This window comes from Argopecten irradians, chromosome 7 (assembly GCF_041381155.1).
Source record: "Argopecten irradians isolate NY chromosome 7, Ai_NY, whole genome shotgun sequence".
Taxonomy (NCBI): domain Eukaryota; kingdom Metazoa; phylum Mollusca; class Bivalvia; order Pectinida; family Pectinidae; genus Argopecten; species Argopecten irradians.
Genome location: NC_091140.1, coordinates 46,346,546 through 46,358,466, shown reverse-complemented (window position 1 = coordinate 46,358,466; position 11,921 = coordinate 46,346,546). Strand labels below are relative to the sequence as shown.

Below are 11,921 nucleotides of genomic sequence, written 5' to 3'. Positions count from 1 at the left end.
TACTCTAAACATCTCTTTAATATATTCATGCAATATAAAGTCTTATTTACAGTCACAGTTCTATGGTCACAACATCATAAAGTTGGCCAGTAATTATATTTCACAGTTCGTCCATTGTAGTTCAAACATATTTCACAGTCACTTCCATTGTAGTTCGAACATATTTCACAGTCACTTCCATTGTAGTTCGAACATATTTCACATTCACTTCCATTGTAGTTCGAACATACAATGTATTTAACAGTCACACAGTTCCATCGTAACTACGTCGTTGAAAATCAGTAATATTATTTCACAGTCACGTCCATTTTAGTTTGAACCTATTTAATAGTCACCGAGTTCCATGGTAACTTCATCGTTAAAAATAATTCGTAATAATATGGCTGCTCATATATAAAAATCCACAGTTTAACTCCACAGTTGCTGCTTATTTAGTTATATCCAGAGCTTCTTCATGTTCTTAGGTTCGTCATCCACCACGGTTCTTGAAGAGGTCACATTTTGTCTTATCCGCATTAAGACATTGTGATTTTTTTTAAATTGATTAACGTTAATATCCAGACAAGAGTTGGTCTTGTTAACACCAAGACGTTTCCGTATTGTCTTGTAATAACCGAGACATTATATGTATATCTTTGTCTCGTAAGTATCTTTAATCATATAGACGTTAAATATCACGGCATAATGTTTCACCGGGTCATCATCATTTCCTTCTTCACATTTAGACATTGTCTTGTTACGACCAAGACGTTACTTTATATCTGTCTATGGAAGACTGAGCTCTTTTCTCAAGTCTGGGTATATTACACTTCGTACTCGGGTTGTAAGGCAGTCTTGTTTACCCGATTCAATTCTTCCACTTCCTGATGGGGCAGTTACATCTGCCTCGGCGAGGTCAACGCCCTAGGGTAATTTCCTGACATCAGTGTAGGTTTTTCTGTGTTTTCTTGTTCCTGGTGGATGAGTTCCTTGATGTATGTTGTCATCAATTCTTCTAAGACTGTCATGTCTTCTGTGGATTGGTTACTTTTGTGTCTTTGCATGGGTCTTGAGGCTTGCGAGACACTCGACTCTGACTTTCCCCTTTTCACTGACCATTTACCTAACCTACATTTCTGACATTTATCCCTAATTCTCCTACGACATAAATATATCACTATAACAACAACTACTACCACACCTACTATCGACAAGTAGGTCGAGAGGGCAAATCAGATTCCATGGGTTCAAGATCAAATGAATTGTCAAGTTCATTTATCAACTCATCAATGGGGATTTCCTTTATAGGCTTAAGTTTATGGGGTATCTTAATGTTTTTTACATTTGGTAGTCTTTGGGTCATTGGTTTCCAGAGTTCAATGGAGCCTACATAATAATTTGAAATCACCTGTTGAAAATGATCTGTTAGGTTATATTTACTCTCTGAATGATAATATGAGGGCAAGGTCATATATTCATTTGATGCAGAACAACCTTCCGTAAGGGATAAGGTGTCAATAGGGTATCTGGTCACCACAGTACCAGATTGGGTTCTATAGGGGCATTTCAGTGTAAAGGTCAAAGATCTATCGTAAACAACTATCCATTGGCCATTGGTCAAATACTGGGCCATAGGGGAAGTGTTTGTATTTTGTACTACTGTAGTACAATATTTAACTAAATTATTGGTCCAATTCATAAAAAGATTAACAATACATTTTCTTATTTCCCATTATAGTATACATTGGACTACGAAACCTGCAGTAGTTTTAACGCTATTTACACATTGGTTCATCTCCTCAATTGTCATTGTAACCAATTGTGTTTTCGCTTCATTGATTGCAAGAGCTTCTGCTTCTAATTTATAAGTTGCCAAAATATTTGTTTGATTCGAACCAAGGTACGGAAGAGGAAGGTTATGTGCTCGGTACACAGCAAACTTGCCAACCATGTCTATTAATGGAATCGAAATAACTACAATAAGGCTATCAGTACTAATAAGTGTCGTACAGGTCACTGTCTTATAAAATTCCCAAAGGTCAGTTTCCGGGTCAAAAGGTACTCTAACACCTGGGTCAAGTTTGCTTTCTACTTCTATAAGGAGTTCGTACACGTCTGGGGGTGAAATGACTGAAGGGCTTAAATGTCCTAGAGATAGCATATTGATCTGAAGTTTCAAATGATTAAGATAATCTCTAGCTAATCCAACTAATTCTTTTGCTTCAGTAAGGGCCCTGTCGATCTTAGTGTATGTACCTAAATATTCATCAATAGCTTAGATTAAGAACAAAAGCTTATATTTCGTTTTCTGAAATGATAAGAAACGATTCACTAATGAATCTCGTTATTGATCTCGAAGAAAATATTTCAGACATTTTTTAAATAGCTCTGAATTGTCCACAGAGTCTCTTGATATATCTCTCTTAACTTTCTTTGTCTGATTCCTATAATCTACATCTTTTCTATTGTGGAGCCTATCATCTTGACATGTTTTATCTACTGAGGTGGAGATTTGGGGCGTAAGTTCATTTGCTAATTTATTTATCGCATCAATCTCCATGTCATCAGCAGTACCACCAGTCTCAGACGCATCTACAAAATCATCATCATCATCGTCATCTGTCTGAGTGTCAGCGTTATTGTTTTCTTTTAACTTATTTTTCAATTGTGATAAAGGTATACGTTCATCATCTGAATCAATAGGACTAGCTTTGTCCAATTCTCGAGTCCGGAGCCTTTGTCTTAGCTCCATTAACGGAATATCATCCTCAGAGTCCGAATCTGACCTTTCTTGTCTTCTATATCTTATGACTCTTTTTAATGATGTTTCCTCCTCAGACTCTTCTGAACTACTCTCAGGGGGAACTACATATGCCGATTTCCTTAAAGGTCGACCTATATTATCTTTGGGCAACTCCCATTCATCAACATTTGCTAATCGTAAATGCCTCGCGTGTGTCTTCGTGACTTCACCTGTAAGCTGGTTTCTTACCTTAAAACTTACTGCTCCAGTTTGCTCAATAATCCTATAGTAAGGTGTCCATTTATTGTCCAGTTTTGAGGTACGCTTATGGTTTCTTATGTAAACCGGATCTCCTGTCTTAAGATTCTCGTCTTTACAGTTCCTATCAGCGAGTTTCTTCTTCGCTTGCTTCATGTGTCTATGCACTAGAACAAAGGACTTATGTTGCTGCTCTAAGGCGATCTTGTGTAACTCTTCACCGGCATACCGCCGTCTTGGCTTTAAGATTGTGTCCAAGGGGAGTACTACATCGCGGTTATAAAGCAGAAAGAAAGGCGAAGCCTTTGTTACCTCACTGGTATGAAATCTTACTGCGGCCAATACTTGGTTCAAGAAAAGATCCCACGTGTTAACGTTTTCTTTGATCTTCTTGGCCAAAATGTCTACCATCGTTCTATGAAATCTCTCCACCTTTCCATTTGACTGGGGGCAATAATAAGAAGTGGTAACATGGTGGATATTCAATGCTTCTAGTGTCTCCTTTACTGATCTAGCGATATTCTCTGAACCGTTATCTGTAACCAGTTCTAATACGCTACCATATCTTGGGAATAGTTCTTCCAAGATAAGATGTACAATGTTTGCTGCTGATTTGTCAGGGACTGGAAATGCTTCCGGAAAGCCAGAGTAAACATCTATGAACGACACGATGTATTTGTTTCCTGATAATGTCTGGGGGTAAGGGCCTGACAAATCCATTGCTACCTTAGCAAAAGGGTATGGGGGTATCTGGCTGTCTTGAAGAGGAGGTTGAGGGTTACTGTGACTTCTTGTCTGACAAGTCACACACTTTTCAATGTGTTGGTGAACCTTCTTGTATAACAAAGGAAAATAATACTTCTTTCTTATTACGTCATATCTTTTGTCAACTGCCATATGACCTAGGAAATCATGATACTGTCTTATCACCATTCCTTCAAGTTCCTTCGGAATGTAAAGTCTCAAGAACCGGGTCATCTGATTCCGCGTTTGACAGATAATACACTAAGTTATATACAACCAAGAAGCGCTCCTCCTCACTCTTGGTTGCTTGTCCATTACAAAGTCTAAGTCTCAGCTTTGATATGTCTTCGTCATTATCTTGAGTTTTTCTCATGTCTATGTCTTTAGGGAGATCCATATGAGGTTTAACAATATCGTCTGGAGTATCAACTGTACTACCGACAAAGTCTCTTGGCTTAAACTTGTTAGAGTTGAGAGCTCCAATCTCTAAGGCTCTGTCATCTACGTCCAAGACATCATGAATGTCTTTAGTTTCCTGGTTTTCTCCTTGCTTATCCTCAGCTTCTTCCGCTGTATCTGTTGGTAGTCGCGATAGTAAGTCCGCGCAACAATTAAATCTACCTTCAATATATTCTACCTTACAATTATAAGACGCTACAGTAAGGGACCATAAGGAGAGTTTCTTATTCAATGTCTTCTTGTCTGAGAATATGTAAGAAAGTGGGCGATGGTCCGTTCTTATTACAAAGGAACTGTTGTGTAAGTAGTTATCAAGCTTCTGAAGAGCATATACCACAGCAAAAGCTTCCTTCTCTATCACAGACCACCTACGCTGTGTTGGGCTAAGCTTATGTGACAAGTAAATAAAGTGGCATTTCTTCACCTTCCTTTGTCTTCTGTGTAAGACAAGCTCCTATGCATGTGTCTGATGCATCTGTATAAAGCACATATGGTAGGTTTGGGTCTGGGTATGCTAGTAGAGGTACTACTGTAAGACTTTCTTTAAGATAGTCAAATGACTTCTGACATTCTTCAGTCCATTTGAACCTAGCATACTTCTTGGTTAGTTCTGTAAGACATTCCGCTATTTTTGAGAAGTTGGGGATGTGCTTCCTGTAGTAACCGCACATTCCAATGAATGCTCTTACATCTCTTACGCAAGTAGGGGTTGGTAAGGCCCTAATAGCTTCAACTTTCTTTTGGTCCGGCTTTACACCTTTGTCCGTAATCATAAAGCCAAGATATTCCGTCTCTTTCTTGAAGAAAGTGCATTTCTTAAGCTTTAGTTTGAGTCCATGTTGTCTTAATTTGTTGAAGACTATCTGTAAGTGTTTCAGGTGTTCTTCAGCTGTCCTACTGTAAATTATGACATCATCAAGGTAAGCCGTGGCGAATTGTTCACATCCTTGTAAGACAATATTCATCAATTCTTGGAAGACAGCAGGGGCGTTACTTAGTCCGAAAGGCATTCTGTTGAACTGGAATAGTCCTTTGTGACAGGCAAAAGCTGTCTTTTGTTTACTTTCCTCGTCGAGTTCTACTTGCCAATATCCACTTTTCAAATCTAATGTAGTGAAATGTTTTGAGTGTCCTAGGAGGGTCAAAATGTCATCTATCAAAGGAAGAGGTACTGACATCGGGGTAACGATCTTATTTAAACTCCTAAAATCTACACACATTCTCTTACTTCCATCTTTCTTATCAACTACCACTAAGCCAAAACTCCAGGGACTTCTAGACCTATCTATGACCTTTGCCTTTAACATCTCGTCAATAGCTTCGTCCACTACTTGACGTTTCTTCAGGGGTGTCCTGTAAGGTCGGTTCTTAATTGGTTTGTGATCTCCTGTTTCTATATGCATCTTAACTGTTTTTGTATGTCCAAGCTGAGAATCCTTTTTGGCGAATAGATCCTTGTTTCTTCTTAATATCTTTAGTGTCTCAGCACTGTACTCGTCTGGTACATCTACCTCCTTAAAGTTTTCTTCGTCTTTGTCATCGTCTTTTGTCGCAGTTATACTTGAAATGTCTTTGTCTTCTAAGGCCTGTGCTTTGCCTACTACACTTCCTCGTTTTAAGTTAATCGTCCTGTTTGTTTGGTTAAGTATCAAGATAGGTATCTTTCGAGGGTTCGTGACCTTTGTTACACCGTTTTGTAAGGTCAAACCAGGTTCATCATATATACAAGTGTCATTTGCTGATATCTCTAAGAGCTTTGATCCTGGTATCTTAAAAGTTCTTGGGAGTCTTACCTGACATACCGTTGCCGTTTGCGGTCTTAACAATGTCTTGTGGGTGGTTCTTATTATTGAGGCAATATGTATGTCTTCCTCTAATTGAACATAGGTCTTACCTATACGCATACATGCAAGGTCAAAATACATTCTAACGCCATTTTGTTTAAGAAAATCTAAACCAAGGATGCAGTTTCTGTTCATGCCATCAACAACATAAAATTTATGTCTTAAGGTCAAATGTCTTATTTGAAATGAAATGTCTGCTGAACCTATTACCTTGAGCGGTGTACTGCTGACGGATTGGAGAGTCATGCTTTCTTTTCTTAGTCGTGGTTTATTCGGTAACATCTTAAAAATCCTATTGCTGATTATGGAAACCTCAGCACCTGTGTCTAAGAGAGTTCTTAATTTTTGTTTACCTATTTTTATCACAGTTGTACTTGGGTTACCCGATATTTCTATTTTCTTAGACACATGCTTCTTATTTCTTTTCAACCTCGCCCCATCGGTTTCCTTATGAAGCGAGGTCCTTAGTTTAACGGCCTACCTTTTCTATTTAATTGGGGGCAGTTCTTTCTTATGTGACCTTCTCCATTACATTGAAAACATCTGAATTGTGATCTTTGTTTATTTCGACCTAATGACTGCACTTGTGGGGGGTTCTGAGTTTGCACTCTGTTACCTGTACTATACGACCTATTTTGGGTTTGGTTCTGATATCTGCTATTGTCTGAATACCTATTTCTAGGGGCTCTATTAAGGGGTGTCTGTCTCTGTGTTTCCCTAAAACTATTTCTGTCTTGTACTGGGCGTGGTCTATGTCTTATGATATTGTTTTGTTTACATTTATAACACTGTCTCTGTCTGGTGTGGTCAATGTCCATTGGTACTTCTCGCCTCGTGTTGGGTCTGAAATGACGACAAGGAGTAGGGCAGATGCTTGTGGGCGTCTTTTATTCAAAGTTGTAGGCAAGGAGTTCTCACTTTTCTCTTCTCAAAGAGTGGCCCTAGATAGGAGGCGGTGCGCTATAGTACCCCGTCATCAGTTTATTCCGTCTAATGTCCTTGCGTCTTATTTCAGTTAGTTTTCGTCTGTTGTTTTCAGTCTGACTGGGGCCTATTGCGGCCTTATTTGACCTAATGATTGGGTACGTGACTGGTACACGTGCATAGGCTGGGGACATATGCTTCGCCCAAAGGTTTTGCCCAGCTTCATCAAAACTGTCAAAATTTACTATTTTAATTCCTGAATACAGATTACCGGCGCCTGAATGCTAGGCTTAACAAAATAGAAATCGTTTTGGATTTTCGACTGGGGCTTGGTTGAGGGCTGGACAGAACAGCTGTTAATATGGTCCACATCTAGCATGCAAACTATTACTGGCAGTATTGTGGTCTACGCGATGTCCTGTAACTAATACTTGTACTCTTATAAAATACACTATACAAAGTAGGTGCCGTAACAATTTACTGATATTTAACTCAACAACCTAACTCTGGCTGCAAACATGAGTAAAACAATCCCGCGTTACTGACCTTTAAATATACCCATCAATACTAGGTCTCAGCAACACTATATACACCACAATAATGCGATTAAATAACTAATACTTGTACTCTTAATTATACACTATAATTTAACTCAGCCCCGCGATCACGGCATAACATGACAACTTCTGTCAAGGTTCAAGAGGTACCCCACTTCCTGTTTACCTAGCGGGAATATTCAAATATCATATCTATTAATGATATTCATGGGGACTTAAGCAGGGCTACTAGCCTGTATATCTATATAGGGTTACAATCATCTATCACCAATAATATCATTGGGGCTTAAGCAAGGCTACCAGCCTGCATACCTCTATAGGGTTACACACACCCTATTAGTAAAGTTAATGGGTTTGACGTCTATATGTGGCAGGAGTAGGTGATTAATATCTAACATATGGATTTGGATTTAAAGAGACAATTTACTCAGGCTAATTATGTTACATAACCAAGAAGCAAAATATAGCATAAATGTATTGTTCTACATTTCTTATGAAACATATAACGTAAAACATTGGCAAAATTCCTCGACATTGTCAAGTATTTTATTAATATCATTGAAATATCAAATTGTTGATCAATACGATTAAGCAGGTACAATATGGACGCTGTATCCATACCCGAGCCAAAGTCCCGCACGTTAAACAAATGAACTACATAACCACTGAGAAGGTGATAAAATGATTTTTTGGCAAGAAAATTCACCTAATAAGGGAACACACACTACTGTCAGAGCGATTTGAGCAGTTCTAGACAAAAGTTGCATTACTCTACGAGCAAGGGACAGGGTTCGGCATACAAGAAGTTTGACCACAGTGTGTAATGGCGGAGAGCGAGCGAGTTTGAACATTTCACACCAGTCACCAACATTGTTATGTATTTGCTAATTATAGCTATCCTAAGCCTAGTGGTTATTTAGTATGACCTCATGATCAAGATCAGTGAAACGTTTATTGATATACCCATGTTGTTATACCATGTACAAGCGCCTAGTAGACCTTGAATAAATGACTTTAGTTGGACCGGATCTGATATATGAGTCGTGTTTACAACATGGTGTCAGAATTTTGACGAACTCTGCAGCAATCGGCAGCCATCGAGCTATAAGTCCTATGTGAATAGTCCTTAAACACGACGAGAAGTCACGATGGATATTTTAGCCGGACATACACCTCAGATGGATTGGTGTAAAACCGATCTAGTGACCGCGTGGAAAAGTTTTAAACAACACGTGGAGTTTATGTTCTCAGGACCGCTCAAAAAGAAAGGTGAAGTAGAAAAATGTTCATATTTCATGCTTTGGATCGGTGAAAAGGGCAGAAACATTTACTCAACATGGACGTTGACCGCAGATGAAGGTAAGCTCCTAAAAACTTACTACGACCGTTTCGAGTCCTATGTGAAACCAAGATCCAACGTAATCTACAATCGCTATCGATTTCATAGTAAACAACAAAGTGAAGGCGAAACATTTGAACAATTTGTTACTGAACTTCAAGTACTCGTGAAAGATTGTAACTATGACAACAGCGACGAGATGGTTAGGGACCGCATTGTCTTTGGAGTTAAAAATCCCAAGGTACGTAAAAAACTGATAAATATTGGATCAGATTTGACCCTAGCCAAGGCACTTGTCACAGCTAGAAATTATGAACTCAGTCATGCTCAAGCCAGAGATATGTCCAAGATTGATTTGGAAGAAGTAAACATGGTTGCGAAATCTAAATTTAAGAAAAAATCTGATGTGAGCGTGAAGCCGTAAAAAACTATCACTGACAATTATGGTGAATGTGGTAGATGTGGATATAGCAAGAAACACAAAGTCTGTCCAGCCATTGGCCAAACCGGTGTAACTTTTCGAGTTGGGTTGCGTATTTCAGCAATCACCAAGTAAAAGTAATATATAAGGGATTCGGTTCCAGCCTAACACTACTCCATAAAAGAACAAAGTCAGGAATAAAAATCAACTTATGATTTATTATAATCACAAATCATCAAAATACAGGTACTGGATACATGGAGATTTACCAAGGTTATACAAATATTCTATACTAAATACTGATCTAGATTCTTGAATACATTATTGGAATATGGAACATTTCCATAGATGGAGGTGCTTCCATCTATACTGGTATGATGCTCCGAATATGGAGAAATAAATACCTACTTTATAAAACTGTAATAATAAACATTAACTATTAGCTTAAGAATATGTAATGAATTTATAGACAGAGGTGCTTCCGTCTACAAATAGTGTTTCCGAATACGGAGACGTTTCCGCCAACGGACAACACTCATATTCTGAGAGCTTTGTAACTTAACTCTATAAGAGTTATTCCCCTTGGAACGTTAAGTTCCCTTTATGGAGAAGATCTCAAACATCTTGAACCACTATTAGGTTATTGGTTTGAGGAGACTCGAGGCTTTCCAAAGTTTAGGGCCAGAAGAGGCGACCACTCGTTTGGGAGCTCAAATGAGTTCTGACTTTCCGTCCGATTTCACCCCCTTTTATAGCCTGTGCTGGTGATCATCCGACGGGTCCGAGCCAATCAAAACGCTTGTTACATAGCGCGTGCGGAATCCGCGAAATCCAACCATAACAAATGGCGAAATACACGGAAAGCAGGCTGTCGTTTACAGAGACGTGATTTGGCTAGAATACGACGTTTTATGACATACCAATCTTGCAGCATGGTTCAGGTGACTTCCATGAACATAACAGAACATATTTATACATGTTTTCTGATAAAAATATATGTACTTTGTCATTTTCGTTATCTGTCGAATCTCAATACTTGACTCTAACGTTAACGCTACAGATTCAAATCGTCAGTTAGTTCAACAGTTATTCGTGGCACAAGTAATTATAATAATACAACATACATTCTATTAATCATGTCAATATAAATAATGAATATAATTATGATTCTCTGTCTTTTAATCACGTATATCACATTGAGTGTAGCTGAGTTTATAATCATTCTCAGATCGGGGCTAGGCCTCCGTTGTTCTGATAGGAAATATGACGATGACATTAATTTACATTCCTGTGTATAATATTCGCCGTTACGGATCGTAACACTACCCCCCTCCTTCTTAAAAACATTCGTCCCAAATGTAATATCATAGATTTCAGTAGTTCACTTGCGAATATTTTCATTTTTAGGAATTAAGTCATGGCGTGCATGTCATGTTTACTCAACCAAAGATATTGGAGCTTGTACACAATGTACAACACAGGTGCTTGACTTCAGAAACAACCAATTAGCAGCTATTATGCATGTATGGTGAGTACTGTGGTAAGTCTTTGCAGCCATAATTTGCTCACATATTATTCCAATGTGATAAAGTACATGCTGTGAATTTATAAACAGAGATGGTAATACATTTAAAAAAATATGTTCAATACAATACACAAAATAATTCCTACATCAACATCTTATATACACATAATTACATGTATAATTCAATGAGGAATATCACTTCATAGTATCTATATTTATCAATAATATAGTTATAATTATTTATAATTTCTCGATAATAATGAGAAAATATATAGTAATATAATACTCTATAATTTGATTATTAAATTAATTCTACAGAACTTTACATTTAATTTCTTTATATAATTCAATAATTATTGAATAATTGTTCATGTTTCCCACAGTTCACTTCCTTCACTGGAATTTCCTGGCATCCGGACACGCCCATCAAGTTCCCTATCATCTGGTGTAGACTGCTGCATGTATCCCGTCATCCCGTCTTCGGAAGGTAGCTTTACAAGTGGTACACCGGTATACTGTTTACGACTTCTTTCCAAAATCCATATTGCAGAGAACGTGCCATTATATTGTTCAGACATCGTCTGAGACAGAACAATAATTGGAATAGTAATTTAGACAACAGTCTAAATTTATTTGACGAACCATTCTCCTAATTCTTGAGCCATTTTGGTTTCTCATCACCATCATATAATTTCAAGTAATTGTGATGAACTACCATAGGTCTTGACTTTGGAGATTTTTGGATTTTATACACCACATCATTTATTTTCTCAATAACGACATATGGACCTTCCATTGAGCACCGTAATTTGGAGCCAATACCAATTTTTTTTAGGATTGTAACGCCAAATTGGATCACCTCTTCTGAATTGATTGAGTTGAGTGTTTCGGTCATGTTCATGTTTCATTTTGTTTGTAGAGAGCGTAATTTTATCTCAAGCAAACTCATGAATTTTATCCATTTGCTTCCTTAGTGTTGTTGTGTAATTAGTACACGTGTTCATTTCAGGTACAACCCGTCCCAGAACAAGATCAACAGGAAGATTTATGTTACGACCAAACACCATCTCACAAGGCGAGACCCCGGTGCTTTCATGAGAAGATGACCTGTAAGCCATCATGATACGT

General features: G+C 38.0%; 1 protein-coding gene and 1 long non-coding RNA gene across 3 annotated transcripts; both read left to right on the top strand.

Moving 5' to 3' along the window:
* The first annotated feature begins 8,656 nt into the window (after positions 1–8,656).
* Positions 8,657–9,271, top strand: LOC138327266 (uncharacterized). Its single transcript, XM_069273245.1, has one exon. It carries the CDS (start codon positions 8,657–8,659, stop codon positions 9,269–9,271), a length of 615 nt encoding a protein of 204 aa, XP_069129346.1.
* A 461-nt stretch (positions 9,272–9,732) lies between these two features.
* On the top strand, positions 9,733–11,910 carry LOC138326963 (uncharacterized). Of its 2 annotated transcripts, none has more exons than XR_011208988.1 (4): positions 9,733–10,209; positions 10,676–10,796; positions 11,177–11,280; positions 11,803–11,910. It is a non-coding gene; the product is annotated as an uncharacterized lncRNA (long non-coding RNA). The 2 variants fall into 2 exon arrangements; XR_011208989.1 differs by having other exon boundaries at positions 10,676–10,808.
* Positions 11,911–11,921: the final 11 nt, after the last annotated feature.